Source organism: Anthonomus grandis, chromosome 5 (genome assembly GCF_022605725.1).
Source record: "Anthonomus grandis grandis chromosome 5, icAntGran1.3, whole genome shotgun sequence".
Classification (NCBI taxonomy): Eukaryota; Metazoa; Arthropoda; class Insecta; order Coleoptera; family Curculionidae; genus Anthonomus; species Anthonomus grandis.
In genome coordinates, this window is record NC_065550.1 from 19,222,376 (window position 1) to 19,243,872 (window position 21,497).

At 30.8% G+C, this 21,497-nt stretch overlaps 2 protein-coding genes across 3 annotated transcripts; one reads left to right on the forward strand and one right to left on the reverse strand.

Moving 5' to 3' along the window:
* The first annotated feature begins 7,590 nt into the window (after window positions 1-7,590).
* On the forward strand, window positions 7,591-10,553 carry LOC126736280 (tRNA (adenine(58)-N(1))-methyltransferase catalytic subunit TRMT61A). The gene is made up of 3 exons (XM_050440559.1): window positions 7,591-8,180; window positions 9,990-10,136; window positions 10,192-10,553. The coding sequence occupies exons 1-3, from the start codon at window positions 7,697-7,699 to the stop codon at window positions 10,533-10,535; spliced, it is 975 nt and encodes a 324-aa protein (XP_050296516.1). The 5' UTR covers window positions 7,591-7,696; the 3' UTR covers window positions 10,536-10,553.
* Window positions 10,554-13,587: 3,034 nt separating this feature from the next.
* LOC126736702 (UPF0415 protein C7orf25 homolog) lies at window positions 13,588-18,867 on the reverse strand. 2 transcript variants are annotated; one of them, XM_050441200.1, is made up of 5 exons: window positions 18,447-18,867; window positions 18,068-18,388; window positions 14,222-14,603; window positions 13,840-14,162; window positions 13,588-13,747 (listed from the first exon to the last, which is right to left on the reverse strand). In XM_050441200.1, the coding sequence occupies exons 1-5, from the start codon at window positions 18,609-18,611 to the stop codon at window positions 13,721-13,723; spliced, it is 1,218 nt and encodes a 405-aa protein (XP_050297157.1). In that variant the 5' UTR covers window positions 18,612-18,867; the 3' UTR covers window positions 13,588-13,720. The 2 variants fall into 2 exon arrangements, with proteins under 2 accessions (XP_050297157.1, XP_050297156.1); XM_050441199.1 differs by having other exon boundaries at window positions 13,588-13,763.
* Between the last annotated feature and the right edge of the window lie 2,630 nt (window positions 18,868-21,497).

Here is a 21,497-nt window from a genome sequence, read left to right on the forward strand (position 1 = left end):
CATAACTACAAGTCAGAAAAAATCAATTTTGATTATTTTTTCAAGATGAAAGTGCACTCAATTTGGCGCCGACAAACGCCGTTTTCATCGCGCGAAATAAGGCGCCAAGGGAGGCTAGCCTCCGATCATGTGATTACCCTGATTTTTGTTTTGTTTTGAATTTTCAGCAGTTTTCAGTCGTTTTGATTTCGGTGATTGTAGTGTCTTTTGCCCGCGAATTTTGACAAGGTAGGTGGTTTTGGCTAACGGTTTTATTGATTAGTTTTGATTTTGTCGATTCATCGATTTAATTGTGCGGCCGGATTTCCCTCTATGTTAGTGTTTGGTACTTAATTTAAGGTATTTATCGTGTTTAATAATTTATTATTATGTGTATTTGAGTGATGCAAGGTAAGATATTTTTATTTAATGGCTTCTTTTATTAATCATCATATGATTTCTATTGTTTGTTTGCTGAAAGATGGACAAATTAAATGAAATCAAACAAGCTGAAGATTTAATAGACTGGCTGCTATTAAACAATTTTAGTTCATTAAGCTTTGATGCCAAATATTATGTTATTAAGACTTTGGGCAGGCTTCAGCCCCATTTAATTTCATTGCGATCTGCAGACAATCGACAAAATCGCGAGTTTAATTTGACTTGGTACAGCAAATATGATTGGTTGACCGGATCGGTTAAAAGAGAAAAGCTTTTTTGCTGGGCTTGTCTGTTATTTTCTGTCCAAACTGAATATTCTACGTGGTCGAAAACTGGATATTCTGATTTAAAAAATTTGCCTCGGTCCATTGAAATACATTTAAAATCAAAGAAGCACATTTCTTCGTCTTGTAAATTAAGGCTTTTTGGAAAACAAAATATTGCTTCTGCTTTAGATAATGCTCAAAAAGAAGCCATTATTTCTTTTAACAATCAAGTACGTGAAAACCGGTCAAATTTAAAGCGGCTTGTTGACATTACTCTTTATTTAGCTTCACAAGAACTAGCTTTTCGCGGACATGATGAGACCGAAGAGTCGATTAATCGTGGCAACTATAAAGAACTTTTGACGTTGTGGGGTAAATACGATTCAAAATTTGACGAATTTTTAAAAGGTCACGTCAAAAACGATTCGAAATGAAATCATTGAAAGTTTGTCACATGTCGTCGTTGAGCATATTTTCCAAGAAATTCAAGCAGTCCCTTTTTTTGCATGGGAAATAGACGAGACTACGGATATTACTTGTAATTCCCAACTTTCGATTGTTTTTATAGGTATGTCAAAGACGCCAAGGTAGTAGAACGATTTATGGGGTTTCATGATGTTTCATCTGGGCGGACTGCAGACGATTTATTTAATCTCCTGGTTAATAAATGCGACAAATTTGATTTCAGGCGTAAGCTAATTGCGCAAACATATGATGGGGCGGCAGTCATGGCGGGACATTTAAATGGCTTGCAAGCTAAAATTAAATCGATAGCGCCCTAGACACTTTTTACGCATTGCCATGCCCATGCACTAAACTTAGTTCTAAGCAAGGCATGCAATAATATTAAAGACTGTCGTATTTTTTCTCCAACTTGTCAGGATTTTCTGGCTTTTTCTCCAAGTCCACCAAGAGAAGTCACATGCTAAATGAAATTTGCGGTAGCCGAATGCCTACTTTTGCTGCTACACGGTGGAATTCTACATTAAGATCTATGTTTTCAGTGCATACACATAAGGAAAAATTAATAGATGTTTTTGATTTTCTAAAGTTTTTTTCTAAACAGTGAGGATTTTAAAAATGACGACCAAAGTATCAGGGAGGCAAAGGGTTTCAAGTATATTTTAACAGACCATAAATTTTCTTTTTTGCTTGAAACATTTAAACTAGTTTTTGAGCAAACTGACGTGGTTTTCTCAATTCTTCAAAATAAATCTTCAGGCATTAATTTTTCAAAAAATCGATTAAATAATTTGACTGAAATTTTCCAAAAAGTTTAGAAATGATGAGCAGTATTTTAATAGCATTTTTGAAAAACTTGATGTTAATGTTGAGCCGCCAGTAAAAAAACGAAAATCTAATTTTGACATACCCGATTTGCGACAAAATTATAGACAAATCTATATTGAAATAATGGACACAATAACTGAACAAATTAAGGTTAGATTCAGCGATCTTAGTAAATGAAATTACTTTGATCTATTAATGTTCGAAAAATTTCCATCCTACTCCAAAGATTTTCCCCAAAAATTACTGGATAATTTAGTAAACCAGTATCCGTTTTTTGATCCCATTCAATTAAAAAATGAATTAATTGTAACCTACAGTGACCCTCAGATGTTTCAGAGTTGTAAGTCTCCATCTGAATTATTAAGTTTTATGTTTGAAAATAATTTAAATGAGTGCATGCCAGAGCTGTATAAATTTATTAACATTGCTGTGACTATACCCATAACATCGGCATCTGTAGAAAGAAATTTTTCAGCACTCAAAAGAATTAAAAGTTATAGCCGTAATTCCATGACCCAAATGCGACTAAATAATATATCTCTTCTTTCAATCGAAAAAGAGTATATAAAAGAAATGACAAAAAATGACAAATTTTATGACGAAGTTATAGACTTCTTCGCTAATATGAAAAACCGAAGAATTCCCTTAATTTTCAAACCAGAGTAGAGTCCACAGAAAAAAATTAAAAAAAAAACAACAAAAAAATAACTGATGTATAATGTCTATAATGTATATATATATATATATGTATGTACATTGTACATAATAAAGTATTATCTTATTCGCTTGGACATAAACATGTATATTATATTTTTATTTTAGAGTTTTAAAACCTATTCCTACTAAGTATTTGTTTGTGATATGAAGCAATAATAACCAAAGTTTTTTCCAAAGAAAATATGTTTTTATTTTGTTCTATTCAGCATATAAAACCATAACATGGTTTTGGCTAGAACAGAGTTTTTTATAAAATATTTTTTGTACATAAATATGTATGTATGTATGTATATAATATATTATTTTAAAGCTTATTTATACTATTTACATTATAAGCTACTTAACCAAAGTTTTTAACAAGGAAAATATTTTTACGTTTTTGTTATATATAAAACCATTACATGGTTTTGCTAGAGTCGAGTTTTTTTTTTATTTATAGAATAATTTTGTAAATATGTAAATATTATTTTTTATAAGCTTTTAGAGCATATTCTGCTATCTGCAATATAAGCAACTAACCAAAGTTTTTACCAAGGCAAATATTTTTACGTTTTGTTTTATTTTTGTATATAAAACCATTATATGGTTTCAGTTGATGATAGAATTCTTCTTTTTATTTATTATCCTATTTTTCTAGTCCCATATAATGTATACCTTATTTTTGTTTATTTCATAAACCATATCCCTATTTCCTTATCCCTTCCTATTCCTGGCAAGACTTGGCAGAACTCTCACCTCCGCGCTGGTTCTTGCTGGACAATAAAATATACTTTTAGGTCCAATATTAAATATAACTATTTTTTTGAAATCTGCTAATTTTGTATGACCCAAAAAAAGTATGAATTGTTGACTGAGAAGAGTTTATTATATTTCTTGTTTTTTAAAAAAATATTTCAAAAATAATATATAAAAAGTACCTAATAATTAAATATTTAACAATATTAATTATGTATATATAATTATTATTACATTAGGATACCTAAAATAGGCAATATTAAAAGTAAAATCGAACACGACTTGTAAAACGATTTTCAAGACTAACTTTTAACGAGAATTGGGTAAAAGGTGGGCGTGGCATGCAAAATTTTTCCCCTTCGGCGGGCTTTCTATCTGCACTTATCATTTAGCCTCCCCTTTCCAAAAACTCATGAGCCGCCACTGGGTAGACCCACGAATTTTTGCGTGATTGTGTCCTTTCGATGTTGGTCACTCTGACAAATTTTAGTTGTGCCAACTGTAGGGAAACAAAACAATGAACATTTTTGAGAGGTTATGTTTACAAAAATACAAAATAGAAAGTTACATATAGGTAAAAATTTAAGATAGTTGCAATAGATCTGTGATTTTTTTGGTACTTCTTTAAGAATTTCGTTAAAATTTATGAAAGAAAGTAATCCTCGCCTAAAATGAGACAAAGTTTTAATTAACTTGAAATAAATGCATGCAATTTAAAATATTTGTTTTATTATTCTGATAATCTTGAATCTTATAAAGCCTAATACCATGAAAATGATGATATTCATTTAAATTTTTGCTTGTATTTATTTAACAAATTCGATTGAAAACACTTTTATTTTCTTTCTATTTTTACTGTTACGGCTTTTACTTTCCTTCTATGTACAGTGTTTCCACGTCATGGAAGTTAGCAACAGAATCAGAAACGAAAATCAAATTTTTACAGCCGCCCAGATAAGTTCTGCACGCAATCTTTAAATAAAAAAATAAAGTTAAGAGAAAAACAATAATTACATATAGACAAAAAGGGTGTAGATTTGATTTTTTTTTCGGTATAAAAGATAAATGTTTGTAAAATAATAAATAACTTAAAAAAATCACAGTAATTGTTAAAAATGTTGTTACACCTTTAAACTTGGTGTATAAATAAAAGATAATAAAATACACAATATATCTCAGAGACGAACGTTTTTTTCAGGGGATGAAGGGGTGTAAGCCACCCCCAAATAACTTAAAAAATTGTAGTAATTAGTAATAATTTTGTTACGCCTTCAAACTTGGTGTATAAGTAAAAGATAATAAAATACACGATATGTCTCAGAGACATACGTTTTTTCAGGGGATGAAGGCGTGTAAGCCACCCCCAAATAGTCTAAAAAATTGTAGTAATTAGTAATAATTTTGTTACACCTTCAAACTTGGCATATAAATGACAATAGACAATAAAATACAGTAAAAAGTTATTTATTATTTTACAAACATTTATCTTTTATGCAGAAAAAAAATCAAATCTACACCCTTTTTGTCTATATGTAATTATAGTTTTTCTCTTAACTTTATTTTAGATGTTTAAAATCAGATTTAATCCTTAAATATGCAAAAAAATAGATTGCGTACAGAATTTATCTGGGCGACTGTAAAAATTTGATTTTCGTTTCTGATTCTGTTGCTAACTTCCATGTATAGCGTGTTTACACATTAATAGATACAACCGCCTATAAAAATCAAAATATAGATGATTTTATAAGGGTTTGTAATTAGCAAGAATTTATATAGTAAAAATAAACAACTCTATATTATTCATCATAAACACAGACAGACAATTCACAATAATTCGGTTTTGAGAAACAGTGAACCGAATACATTTAAATAAGGATGGTGATACATTATCCACGTATTAAATAAGGAGGAAGCTATATCGCCTGTTGCAGACGATATACCCAAGCGTCGTTTATAAATCGCCAAAAACTAGGCAATCCGATATACTCATGCGTCAAACATCAGCGTCGTCAACTTCATTACCGTTATTTAATATATTTTTTGTTGGCAACCCTAAAAATGTTCAGAGTGACCAACATCAAAAGGACACAACTATAAAAATGGCGGCCACCAGGCAGTGGTCATTTTTGGGTATCCTGGCCATATTATGCATTAGCGGTCCAGGTATATTTCGTAAGTTCGTGGGTAGACCATTGTTCCGGAACTTTTGCTAACCACGTGTGCTCCGAGGTGTGAGGCGGTTCGCTTTGGTCAACAATGCTGAACAGCTGATCCTGCAAATTTCAGACCGCATTATTATTATATCTGACATTTGGTCTTAATTATTGAAAATAGTATATTTTTTTGCACTTTATTAAAAATTACACCTAAGAAGAAAATTATTTTAGGTATATTAGTACTAGTTAATTATATTATTATAAGTTTTTGTAATATTTCCGTCGATATCTAAAGATTCCGCCATTAAAATTTTCCGCAACATTAATGATTCTTATTATTGTTGCGGAATTGGCTTATTGGCTTATTATTACTTTTAAGAGAACCATTTCAGTTAAAAGAATGATAACAACATTTAAAAAATTAAAGGCCATACCTATGCATAAAAAACCGTTACCTGTCGCCCTCATTACTAGTGGTAAAAGTTGTTTATAGCTTTAACATTAACACAAAAATGTTCAATACATCTTAGCAGTTCATACATACATGAATTTGTGGTACTATTTGGAATGGTAGATGTGTTTACAAATACACATCTTGTGGAGAGGACATTATCATCATAAAGGTGCCAACTTGCAATCTGTATCTATAAATGTGAAAATCTTTTTGTTTATTCTGTTATAGCTTAAGAAATATGGAATGGAATAACAAGAAATTTGGCATACCAACTTCTTTTATCTCCGGGAAGATAATGGGCTCGGTTATATTTGCAAATACTTTGCTAATTTTGCAATAACAATCATCCTGCCTAACGTAAGGTCATAATCACGCAACGCCCTCTTCGCTACAAGCATGTGTACTCTAGTACTACTACTAGTTGTATACGTACGTCCAACGACGTATACAATACCCAAAGCACAGATGTAAATAGCTGCGGAGCTATTTACATCTGTGCCCAAAGTCGGTAGGCTTGGAAGCGATCGATGAGAGCATCGAACATGTATAAATATGACGTTTCGTAGTCGATTCGTGATCGTGTACTATTAAATCTAAATTGATCAGCGATATATTGTTTGCTTGTATAATAATTTTAAACCGTCTTCAGAGATTTCAATGTATTATTAAATAACCTTCTTCATAATACAACTATAGGAAATCTAGTAATGATCCTAAAAGAGTTCTATAAACATTGATCAAAAAAAGGATTTAATTTAATTCATTATCTCTACAATAAGAGTTTTATATGTTCGGCCATATAAAATTTTCCATATTACTAGTTAACCTAAATACATTAGGTCACTTAATTCAGGTCCGTCATGTACATTCATGTTGTACTTCTACAACTTCTTTTTAAAACCAATTTAGTTTTGTAAATAAAGCTTAGAAATTCTGACTTTGCTTGACTTGCGAGGGCAAGTTGGTCATTATTTAAGTTTTACAAGTACCAAACCCATTTTGTATTCTATTAGGATAGTTTTCATGTACTTACTTCCTTGTTTTTTCCACAACTACAACTGTGTCATCCCCATAGGATATAACCATACTATATTTACTAGTACAATAGTATATCTATATGAGTTGATATATTTCTTCTTGATAATGATCAAAACATTTATAATTAGCCGAAAAAATTAAACAAAAGAACGTTTTTGATTAATACCATATATTTAGCGAAAATTGAGTAATTTACTTATTTTGTTGGGTATTAATTCACTTTTATAGTAAAAATCAATTTAGAAAATACTGTCACACACTCAAATATTGAAAAAAAAAAGAAAATAGACTTATTCACGTATTTAGCAGAAATATGAACTTAAGTATTTGAAATGAATGGATCATATTGTTTTATCGAAACGTAACGACGGTGGTTTATCAAATAAGTAGTACTCATCGCACAATGATATAATACAGTGAAACAAGAAGTAACATCGCCAGCAGCTTTATCGAACTAAACGTGACCCAACCTTAATGGCAAGTTGAACTCCAGACACTCTCTTAGAATTGTTAGCATGAAAGCAAAAGTTAGGTTAAGATTCTTGTTTACATTTTTTTAAGGGGCTAGTATAGTTGTATATTTACCAAAAATCTGATAATAATCCCTATTTTTGTATATAATGAGTTTCAATGGATATAAAGACACAATCAACGAAGGAGATTCAGTTGTTCTGTATCTTACAATATCTCAAATATACACTGTGAAGGCTCAAGCAAGAGTCTTAAACAAAAAAGGGTCTGAAGTAGAAAACATATTCCAAACGCCCTATGGAGCACTTAAATGTGGCGAATTAATAGGCAAAGCTTTTGGCTCTAAAATATCTCTTAGCAAAGGCTGGGGATATATTTTACAGCCTACTCCAGAGCTATGGTCAATAACTCTGCCCCACCGAACACAAATCATATACACACCTGACATTAGTATGATAATAATGCAGCTAGAAGTTTGTCCTGGTAGTAGGGTTATTGAGAGTGGAACTGGAAGTGGTTCTTTGTCCCATGCATTTATTAGAGCTGTGAAACCACACGGTCACTTGTATACATTTGATTTTCATGAAGTTAGATGTAAGACTGCTGAAAAAGAATTTGATGAACATGGGTTAGGTGAGTACATTCAAATTATTTTTTTTCATTGGTTTTTAAAGTTTTTTACAATTTCCATCAGAAAATTATAATATTTGACAATTACCAGCATATCATAATAAAAGTTTGGCTATCTTTATTTTACTTTTAATCATTTTTAAAATGTAATAATATGCACAAAGATATTAAGAACATCATAATAATATAAACAAAATATATAATTATGTTTTTTCATTTGTTCCTCAAAAAAATGTTAAATTGAATGCATTGGCGGCTTGGGAATTAAATTACTAGGGGGGCGCGCGCCCCCCCCCCCCCCCCAGTAATTTTATTAAAAATTACTTATTTCAAATTTAAAACACCTTTAAATTTAAATTTAAAAACCTCTTTAGATGCATTAAGAAACTTATGTTAAACACATTAATATTCGAATTGTTTAACAAATTCATATACCTATCCATAGGATTATTAATTCCATAGGATGTTCTGTCGAATGGAATGTTAAAGGTTACATTATGGCGCAACCCGTGATGAGGAACATTAAATCGTATGTGACCCAACAGATCAGGGCAATCAATAAGCCTATTAACGATCTTATATATAAAACTAGCACCAGAAATATTACGGCGTTGCGGCAGTGTCGGAATAGATAATTGACTTTCAATATAAGAATAGTCATGGTTCTCAATAACAGTTAAAGTTCTATGAGCACAATATCTCAGGAATTTATGTTGAACTCTTTCTAAAGCATCAATATGAATCTGGTGGTATGGAGACCAAACTACAGAGCAGTACTCCAATATAGTTCTTACTAGGGAGCAATAAACCCTTCTTGTTAAAGAGACTGAGAAATATGAACAGTTTCTCATAACAAACCCTAGCAATTTTGATGCTTTTACAGAAATTGAATTAATATGATCAATAAATGTGAGTTTCTCATCATGTTTGTAACAATCTTACTACTCTTTCATGTTTTGTAACAATGTTCTTTATTTTTGATTGCCAAATTAAGACATTTATGTGCAAACTTTTTGTGATTGTACCATGATGACTGCAAACCGTCATGTCTCAGATATTATAACATATACTTAGGTATGTCCAGTTATATTTTTTTATTTATTAGTAAGTATATATATTTATTTGGATTTGCGCGCCCCTCCATAGTCAAATGTCACGAGCCGCCACTGATTGAATGATTCTTTTATTTTAAATCTTTCATTCAAATCAAGATTATAAAAACCACAATACCTTAATTAATTAAAATAAAAGGAAACACAAGTTTTGATCTCTAAAAAGGCTTTCTTGAATTATGATTCATTTTATTTTATTTAATTCATTACAAAAAATTTTCTTTGTAATGAATAAAATAGTTGGATTGACTAGACATGCACGATTTTATAGATGAATATTTTTAGTCCTATGTTCAGAATCTTTGGTGTGACACTAAAATCATATAATAGATTTACTACATTTTACTTACACTTTTTATTTTATTCTTGACACATGTTTCACTAACAAAGTTAGTATCTTGGAAAGAAGAGTAAGACTAAACTTAAACTACTTACAAGTAACCTTATATACTAAAAATTTAACTGATAGAGTGAAAAATATAATGAGCATGACTGAACAAAGTTTTAAACACTTACTGAACTATACAATTGATCATAAGAGATTTGATTTTTGAATACTGCTAAACTTTCATATGCATCTATTTTCAATTATTATTAACTGGTTTTACTAATGTTTAATTATATATTTCTACAAAACAGCCAACTACAGGTATTTTATCACATCTCTTATTTTACATCTTAAGATATTTTTATTTTATAGGTAATTATGTAACAGTAGCACATAGAGATGTTTGTGCTACTGGCTTTGGGGACAATCTGGATAACTCTGCAGATGCTGTTTTCTTAGATCTTCCACATCCTTGGATAGCAATACCACATGCCTTAAAGAGTCTTAAAGAATCTGGAGGTACATACTAAAAGCAATTTTTTTACAATATAACAATTTTGGCTAATTTTTGTAGGCAGAATATGTTCCTTCTCACCTTGCATTGAACAAGTCCAAAAAACCTGCCTTGAACTTTCCAAGTTAGGATTTCAGGAAATACAAACCCTAGAAATATTACAGACTCAGTACAATGTACAGACTAGACATATTCCCATTATTGACTTAGAGTTTGTAAAAACAGCTAAATCTGAAAGTTCAACAGAGAAGAAAGAAAAAGAAGTGCATAAAAGCTTAACATCACTACCACCAGCACAACAGCCAGGCCATACAGGCTTTTTAACTTTTGCTACTTTATATCCAGTTTGGGCTAGAAAAATTAGTATAGAAAGTGTTGAATGTGAGAATGAAATTGATTTATAAAAAATATTTATTTTTTTATTTGAAAGTTTATTGATTTATTACTCCCCTGCTTTATATATAAATAGAATTACACAGTTATAACATGTTAATAAATTAACTAGAAACAAGGTCTCTGAAGGTATTTGCAGAAATCGCCACTTCTGACAAAATATTAAGCAATTTGTCTGTTACTAATTTTCAACAAAAAATTCATATTAACATTAATTTCCTTTTTATAATTCTTTTCTTGATTGATTTTGTGAGCTTTACTTATTTTCTTCTCATATGCTCTGAGGATTTATAATGAAATAAACATTTTTCGTCGCAAACATAGATTAAAGTTAAATAATAATTCCTTGAATATAATATTTAAGTCAAATCTAGAGTACTTCAGTATTTATGATTTCATTTCTTAGGACTCAGAAATAGTGTTGTATAATGTGTAGGAGGTATACAGTCCTGCCAACTTAGATCTTTTGTGAAAAAACCAATCTATTAATTATTTAATTCTTTGACATATGTACTCAGCTACAAAATTATCAATTCTAAATGGTATGATTTCATTAAGACACCAAGCCAAAATATCATGTAACTATGCAAACAAAAAACTGGAGGCATTACAGTACCTAATTGGTGATCAAATAAAACGAAAAGTATAGACAAACGTAAATATACACATAGTCAATAAATTCGTAAAATCAAGGAGTAATTAGTTAAAAAATTGGACCAATTATTGCTAAGATAATAAACATTACAATTCTGGTTAAAAATTAAGGCTCATTCATTTTTCAAAGATTGCTGCAGAGGAAACAAAATATATCACAGTCTGAAAAAAAGACATTGTAGTTGTGACTAAGTCTGTCAATGTCAAGTCTGCTATAATGTTGTCAATATGCTTATTGAAGGTCAGATCTGACTGCTGAAAGGTTACTCTCAGGTTAAAAATTGAATCCGCGCTTTGAATTGCAATATTGATGATGGAGTAAATGTTCAAGATTAGGTTTCGAGATGTATGAAAACTGATAGATTTGCATTTAGAGACAAATTGATATTAAGACCATTAAGGGAATACCAGGAAACAAAGCGATCAAGATCTGATCGAAGTTTATTGTTCAAATGATAAATGGTATTCAAAAATTTTAGGTCATAAGCATAGAGGAGAATTTTATAAAACTTAAAGCATGAAGTGGCATCGTTCATGAAAAGAAGGAAGAGAATTGAGCGAATATGGGATCCTTGCGGCACTCCAGAGGTCACCTTTACATTTTTTGATAGGCAACTGCATACTACAACCCTTTGCTGTCGTTGGTTTCGGACATTTCAATCATATGCAGTTTTTTGATCAGTAGAGGGTGAAGCACACTATCAACTGCGTCAGATAGATGAGTATAAATAAAGTCAACTTGAGTTCCTTTCCTTCCTACTTCAGGAATTAGATATTTTTGGTAGATTGCGAGATCGGACGTTATTGATCTACCATTACAGAATCCATGTTGGAGCGGCGTAATATATCTTTTATAGGTATGTGTTAAAAATGTTGAATATTATAAGTGATTCAAATAGTTTAGACCCAAAATCGCTGATATGATCGAAATTCCACGGTAATTCTCTACCGCACACTTGTCCCCACTTTTAAAGATTGGTATAAGGTGGGACTGGGAAGCCTTCCAAGTTGTGGGAAAAAAACGCAGAGTGGGAAAATTTTTTGAAGGGGAAAAGAAATTGCAGCTTTGCATTCTTTTAGTAGGAGTAAAGGAATGCAATCCGGACCCAGTAGCTTTGGATACATCCAACAATTGAAGTTTATCAGTGATTTCAAGTGAATGACAAAACAGGAATTGGCCGTAATCTGCATGTACTTGGTCCAGATCAACAATGATATTGTCAGAGTAGGATCTTTGAAAATGTTCTGCAAAAGCGTCTGCGATCTCCACCCGGATCACTAAGAATATTCCCGTTAAACTTCATTAGACTGGGTATTGCTGAATCCTTGTTAAGACCATTAAAAAGGGACCAGAAAGGCTTGATATTTTTGGGAATAAGATTTTCAGTTGTGGTTGCGGACAACAAATAACATATTTCAGTTTTAATCCTGACATCTCGTCTATCCAGGAATGAACGTTGATATTTTTTTCTCATTCATTTTTAAGCTATATTAATTTCGAAAGTTCTTTGTCAAACCATTTAGGATATTTACCTCTTATAGCTGTAATTATTTCTGATGAATGACCAGTCACTATTTTTGAAAATATTGTTAAGGCTTGGAAGTTATTGCGAAGTGGTGCTATTTACAAGTATTATAGACTCAATGGCAGAATGATGTGTGTCTAAGGGAACAAGTGGTTGAAGGCTGCCAGATACTTCTACGTCCGTGTTATCAGAAAAAATAAGGTTAAGGGTTTTACTAAAGATGTTTGAATTTCCGTTTAATCTCAGTATAAGGTGTAGGAAAGAAATTGAATCGATCAGGACTTGGCGTAAGGATCGGTATTTGATGATGGAACCAGCACTTTGCATCATATAATCACTGATGTGTGGGAGATTGAAATCTGCATAGATGAAGATCTGGGGTCGGTACATTTATTGCAAAACGATTCGCCTGTGCCACAAAATAACCTGTATGCTTCCATTGACGAGTTGAGAAAACTAACAGCCTTCTTATGCAATTCATTGATTGTATTTTTTAACCACTAAAAATATTTTTTTAATACTTAAATGTTTTGTATTAGGTTTTCATGTAGAAAACTATCCGAGGCATTTTTCGCAAAACGCTAAGTCACAACTTTCTTGTTGGTGCCTCAGTATATTTAGATTTTGAATGAAAAAAATGCCTTTTAATCTTTTTTTATACATAACAAAGGCATACTACATTGTAATCGCTCTGCCATATATTAAAATGCCATACATATTTGTTTCATGACTCATTATATTTACATAATTTCCTATCTTTAGAAATGGAAAAGGCACTTCTAATCCTCAATTAAAAATTTTTTCTTTACACAAAATCCAAATTAAATAAGTCAAATGCACCGGTTGTAGTTAATATGTGAAGTTAGATCTCACAATAAAAAACTTTCTAATCTAATCACAATTTTATTCAATAAATATAAAGTTTAATTTTTAAGAACTTTTACAATTTCAAATCCAATGTAATTGTTATTTGTTTTGATCTAAAGGTTTTGCCTTCAGCATCTCTTTTTGTTCAGTCAGAGCTCTGGATTCATGCACGAAAACTACAAAATTAATATTCTGCAAAAAGATATAATAAGATATAATTATTATAAACTGGATCAATAGTTTTTAAAATCCTCATAATTGGACTTACTTGTTGTCTAGCAGCTCTAACAAATCCATCATTACTAGTAACGGTTATAGCCTGTATTCGGTCTCCAAACATAAAAATAGTCAAAGATCTCTGCCTAATTTTTCCACCAACAGCCAAACTTTTATTAGCAGTAAACTGAATCTGGTTAAAAATGTCACTATCCGCTTTACCTTCAGCTGTATCCTTACAAGTCGCATTATCAGGTAGTACTGTGACCCTTTTTAAGAATTCTTCAGCTCTGACTTTCTCTTTTGGACCACCCACTGTATTAACTATGTTTTCGAAGCTCTCTTTAGCAGTTTGACAACAATACAATTTTTTGCCTAAAATATAATTTATGTATGAATCTTAATAAAATAATAAAACCCAAAAATTAATATACCTTCAAAAAACTTATCTAAAATAGGTTTTACTGGTCTCTGTCTTTCCCATTCTGCTTGTTGTTTTAGAACGGGAACATCAAAATCATAAAGGTGAGCACTGCCATTGGCAACAGAACAACAATAGGCAAGCATAGCAGACACATCTAAATTCACCTTTTTTATATGAGCTATATTTTGTGTGGACAAATCATTAGGTTCTAAGCAACTAGGAGGCTGCAGACAAATATCTTCGTTTTCATCTTCACTGGTACTAAAGTCACTGTCAGACTCACTCTCTAATATGTCATAATCTTCAATGCGTTGGCCTCTAACAACTATACCGTTCTTTTCCAGCTTGTTTGCTAAATTATTGCCAATACCATTTGTAAATACAAAAATCACCTAGAAATAAATCACCTTGTTATCATAATAAATAAATTATTCACAGGACGTGCAATTTGTGTAACAGATGTTTATCAGCTAGAAGCAATTTGACTAATTTATTTTCAGCACAACATTATGCAAATGTCAATCAATGCAAATATTTTTTAAATGTTAACAATATGGAGAAAAAGTAATATTTCAAAAATTTTCAAGTGTTAAATTAGCATTCTAAATAATTTTGGTTGTTTAGGGAGTTTTTACCATCAAAATAAATCGATTTTTCATTTTAAATCATGATTCGAATCCAAGCCAGGGGAATTTGAAGGGAATCAAGTGGTTTGTTTTTGTGTATAACTATACATATGGGTTGGAATCAAAACATATTAATTAATTTTTCTATAATTTTTATTTATCTCTACATTTTATGGCAAAATTTGTCAAGATTTTAGTAAATCATAAATAAATATGTTAAGTTTTCATGTCAATAACACCATGCTATGACTACATAGTAGAAAATCCTAAATATAATTCGATGTCATATCAAATGCAACTTTCAGTTTGCAGATCAAGATAAACCCTTACTATACTGGGTGACACAGGAAAATGAAATTTGGTATATTGATGGAATTGTTATAAGAGCATTTTTTGACATATTCAGTTGTTTTCCGTCACTTCCGGTTTAACCGGAAGAAACACTCACTGTCTTATTTTTAATGAGACACTTGGTATATTATTACGTATTTTGATAGAAAATAATCGTCTGAGAATAATGATGCTACCTTTGGTTTAATACTCAAAAAAATAATTTTTTAAACTTTAAAATAGGGTGCCATGAATGCTTTGAAAGTTTTAATTTTTATTCAAATAATAATGGAAAAATAAATTTCATTGTCCAAATGGTCCAAACCAGTAATTTTGGCATTTACTTTATTTCTTTAAATACCATGTTATTGGGAACAACCACTTTTGAAATGCAGATTTTTTTTCAGTATAATTTGATATGATTAGTTTTTGAATCGATTAATAAATAAGCCCATAAAAAGAAAAAAACTAAATCACATAAACAAATGCATTGAATTAATAAAAAATAACATAGATGGCTTTGATTTCTTGAATAGCAGCTGCTATTTTTCAATTGACATATTGCATGACATCTTGTCAAGTGAAATTTTAGTGTTTACTAATGTTTGAAACATTTACTGACTGCATTTCAAATGTGGTTGTTCACTTATTTGAAGCGGTTTAAAAAAATACTTTATTTTTTTGCCAAGAATACTGGTTTGGAAATGTTAAATAGGAGTGTACAAGTTTCAAGTATTGAAATAAAATTAATATTATTTTTCTGTGATTACTTGAATAAAAATTAAATCTTTCAGGGCCTTCATGGCACCCTATTTCAAATTTAAAAAAATTGTTTTTTTTATGACTATAAAACAAAAAAAGCAAATGCGGTATCATTATTCTAAAAATATTATTTATTTTATTTATTTATTCATGATTCTCTTTACAAACACTGAGCAGACAGTAATTACATGTGAAGGCAGCAACAAAAATTAAATTAAAACCTTAAATACTACAAAATACAATGAAAAACAAAATTAAAATAAATAAAAATATAACATGGTTTATAATAAAAAAATACAAATACAAAATACAAAAATTGGATACCACTGTATCTATAAATCTATATTATACCTATATTTATTTTTAAGGGTCAGCCATAGATCTGCAGAAGACATATTAAATAAATCCACATGAACTTGATTAAGGAACTGGTTCGTAATTGCCATCACATTATTCATTGGAGATACACTATCAGAAATAACACAAATTAAATTTGTGGATTCCAAATCCTTAAATTGACTTTTGATACATTTATTTTGATGAAGTTTATAAGATCACAGTTACAATATTTAATGTTATTTATAATAAAGAACAAATATATCACCACTTGTTTTCTCCTATCCAAAAGAGATTCCATCATAAAAGTCTTAAGCATACTCATATATGAAATCATATAAGGATATTCATTGTGCATTATATATCTTATCTTATTATAGGCATTATATAATCTTATTATAGTTGGTATTTCAAAATTCTTGCTGTTTCTAATTATAAAACCCAAAGATTTAAGAGCCCTTTTGTAGAATGTACATGAAATAGTACACTCTGGTTTTAATGGAACGGTTTAATTTAATGCCGCTAATATGATAGTTATACTCTACTGGATTGATTTTTCTTGTATATGATACTACAGAACATTTATTAACATTCAATGACATTCCATAGGTTTTGAACCGGTTACTAATACCCTCAATATCCAACTGGAGGCTGTCGCAGTCTTCACATGATGTAACAGTCTTAAAGAATTTGAAATCATCCGCGAACAATAAGCCAGCCGAGCAGGAGAGGCAGTCGGGTAATGAGTTAATAAAGCTTATAAAAAAATGTTCTATCAATTTAAAATAAAAAAGTAAGTGTCACTTCCTGTTAAACCGGAAGTGACGAAAAATAACAGAATATGTCAGAAGATGCTTTGATAACTGTTCTAAAGATACCAAATTTCATTTCTTTATATTGAAAAGTAAAAAAGTTATTAAGTGTTATCTTTTTTCTGTGTCACCCGGTGTATACCCAAAAGGACAATTTGTAATGATTTTTTTTCTTTTATTTTGCAATTAAAAAAAATTAAGTATAGCCTAAATGTAAAAAATATCATCACTTCCAAATATTTACACATAATTTGTATTTTTGTTTCATCTTTACCTTCAACCAAAGAAAGAAAGCAAAAGAAGATAAAGAAGCTATGTTGGATCTTTATGGAATTGTAGTAAGAGCTAATTTTGTAACTCAATATGCCTTAAATTAAATATAATCATTATTGTTAATAACTATATTGATTGAATGTAAAAAAATGTAATATTATTGGTAAATAAAGAAGTAAATTATAAGAAATGTCAACCATTGATAAAGTCAAGTTGTTTATGTTCTTTTTTAAATGTTCATTATTTGGAAAAATAACAGATTCTAAAATTTGGTAAAGGAAGGCTAATATGGAGGTAAGAAAAGTAACTTTATGGTATCCTATACACTCAAAGTGTTTGTCAAAAATTTTTCAAATATCTTCACAACAAAGGCTTTTAGTGAGGCTTGTGTAAAAATAAAAATGTCTGGGAAATCATATTTCACATTAAAAATAGTACAAAAGGTTATAGTTTGAAAGAGGGAAAACCCATGTAGGTGGCCATAACTGTAAGTAAATTAGTAGATTTGTCAAATTAAAAAAATTGAACAGTAAATAATTTGTTGTGTAGTAAAAAAGTTATTAAGAAAAAAAGTCTGTAAACTATCTCTGTTACCAGTTTTTAAAAATTTAATTCCTACATTGTCCCACCTTTATGGCTATAAATCAATTTAATGAAATTTTATATCAAGTTTTTTATGGAATAGGATGTTAGATGATTACCTTAATTCTACAGTACCTTTGGTGTTTGAAACAGACAAGGGTGGGTTTTAGCACACTCTACATACTCCCTTGCTTGATCCACAATGCTGCGCACTCCATAACTGGCATTGCCCATGTAGATCTGGCTCAAGGACTTTGGATTTCTAGCAACTACTTTAATCCATGTTAGGCCATTATCACAAATTATATCCACAGTTGTTTTCCGGTCATCTATTGTAAATATTTTATTTACACTCTGGCAATTTTCTACTATTTTCAAGGTGTCTACTAGGGCAGAGAAATGGGTAAGGTTTGAGCACTGTAGATGCTCCTTTTTAAGGGTTCCATTTTTATATACCTAAAAGCATAAACTGATGGTTGACTGGCAATTTTCTATGTGAATGTTAAAAAAATACCTTATGCAGAAATTTTAGCTCTTGGTTAATTTTTCTACTAAGCTTCTGAAGTCCATCAATGTCTGGATGCTCTGCTATGTATGCTCGTAAACTTTCACCAAATTGAATTTTTTCTTCCGCGTGTTCATAAATATTTTCATTCTCTATTTCCTCTTGTTTATTCATACTGCCACATAACAACTATTTGTTAAATATAAGTAATAAAAAGTAAAACCAGTGATGATAGTAATAATTTAAAGAAACGTCTACAAGGTATCACTTGCGTTATAGGTGAAAGGATTTGTAATGTTGCAAGGTTTTCAACTAAAAGTTTTACTTTTTTTATTCTGTTAAAGTATGAAGTTTACTGTAAAAAAAGCCTTCAAATATAAGCAAGAATATTTGTTTGGTAAAGGTCATTAAACCAATACAAAAAAATGACATCAAGGTTAACAAGTGACAGCTCTTCACAGCTGATTCTTTGACATATAAGTTGTGTTAACGTTCCAATAATAGTAAGGATTGTGTGAAGCTAGCGTCCGATCGATATCCAGCAACCAAATTAAGAACACTGCATATGTCGGTTGCCAGCTTTGAATAAAGAAATGTTTTCTTTATTCAAAGGTTGCCAGCGACCAAATTATAGTCCATGCTCCTTGTTATGTAATCAAAATAATGCCCATATCTCCTGAAATTCTCAAGGGATTTTAATAATTTTTTGTCCTAAATCGAATTAAGCTGGTCTCAAATCTCTACAAACTAAAGGGTTCTTTGTGAAAATTAATTAATAAGTCAAATGTTAAAGAAATGAAAAAGGCTCTAACTCCCAAAATTCCCAAAGGATTTGAATAAAACTTTTCCTATGATAGATAATAAATACCTAAACCGATTTTAGATGGTTGCAAACCTCTAGAAATGAAAGTTTTTTGTAAAAAATTGTTGAATTGTTAGATGCACAAAAAAAAATTTAATAGCTATAATTCCCAAAGGATTTGAATAAACCTTTTTTATGTAATTAATAATAAATATCTAAACCGGTTTCAGGTGGTTGCAAATCCCTACAGACGAAAGTTTTTTAATAAACAATTATTGAATTGTTGTATGTTAAAATATAAATTTAATATCTTCCAAAACTCCCAAAGAATTCGAATATAACGTTTCTATGTAATAAGTAATAATTATCTAAACCTATTTCAGATGGTCGGAAATCTCTACAAACGAAAGTTTTATCATTTTCTAATGATTGAATTGTTAGATGTTATAAAAAATATAAACTGTATAAATATATAAACTTATTATTGGACATAGATTAACTTATATATAATGAAAGGAATGTTTAAATGTTTAATACATATTTCTTCAAAATACGTCAAGCAGTCTACCTAACCCTTTTATAAAGACCCATGGAATAATTTGGAAATGCTTTGCATTGTTTTTTGGCTAGATTGGGGCCTAAAAATCCCCGAAATTTTACAAAAGGAACTACTAAAAACTAGACCCTATAGGTAAAAATATTAAACTAAACATAAGTAGAAGTTAAACTACTAAATAAGAGCAAAATAGTTAATAGTACAAAAACTAAGATAATAATTCACGAATTTACATTTTCATAATAATATCTAACATAACAAATCACAATATCTGTGGCTAAGAAACGACCAGAATTAGACATTAGATGCTATCTAGGAATTTATATTTTGCCAAGTGGGAATTTTAAAACGAAAACGCCTTCAAAGACAATTTTCGTTTAGAACTAATTTATCTGGGTAGGAGTAGTCTGATAATCCATCTTTTAAGTCTATAATAGATCCTGAACGGACTCTTCTGGCACAGCAATGGTCAATGGTCAATGATTGGTCTCTTGGGTCAAAGAAAGGAGATCATTGGCATCGGATGACATAGGACAAACAGGCCTTGAGTTCAAGATTCCCTCTATTTGGCAAAGAACTGTCGTAAATTCTTCAAAGATTAATCGAGCATCTGCTAATACCATTTTAAGGTGATGTTTAACACTCTTCACGCCTGCTTCCCATAGAAAAATATGACTTCCAAAAATGAGGAGAATACGGAGGGATGAACGACCATTCAATATTTTCCTGTATACACTGGTTTATTTACTCGTTTTTGCTTTGTTGCAAAAATTTACCTAACTCACGATTAGCTCCTACGATTGTAGTACCGTTGTCGAAATATATTTTTAAAGGTTTTCGTCGCCTAGATGCGAAGCTCCGTAGTGCTCGCATGAAAGAGCTAGATGAAAGTCTTGAAATCAATTCTAAATGAATTGCCTTCGTTGAAAAGCACACGAATACTCCTATATAACATTTTTCAAACGTGCGTCTCGAACGACTATTTCGAACTAAAAACGGCCCTGCATAATCTATGCTCGTAACATGGAACGGACTTAAAGACGTTACCCTTTCTCGCGGTAAATCCCCCATAATGGGATGGGTTACGGGTGCCTTCTGTTTAAAACCCTGTAGACATTTCCTAGTTAAACATCGAGCTAGATTTCGACCTGAAATTGGCAGTACCTTTCACTAATGGAAAACAGTAAAAGTTGAGGCCCTGGATGCAGTAAACTTTGATGGTAATTTTCAGAAATTAATTTGGTTAAATGATGCTTAGAATCCAGAAGAATGAGGTGTCTTATGTTAACTGGTAAATCAGAGTGATTTCACTGACCGCCTACGCGTATCAAAACATCACTATCTATGAAGCTACTCAACCGATTACTCTGAGCCAAAGCTCTACCCTTACTTAATTGTAAGATTTCAGCTGGAAAGCCTTTGTGAGGCATATAGAAGGCATTTTAAAGCTTAATAAAATTCTTTTAAGGAAATGAAAGCTTTATATTAAACCATTCTAACCATTCTATGGGTGAACTTGATAACTTTAGACCTGGTAGCTCTTCTACGTGCTAGCTCTTCTATGCTTTTAGAATGGCCATTTGGACACGGGTTCTGATAGCCAAGAATGCCCATGACACTAGCTAAATGTTTCAATCAGTTGACTAGGAAGTAAGCGTCGACAAGCAAAGTCAGCAGGAATATCTTGACTTGGAACGTATTT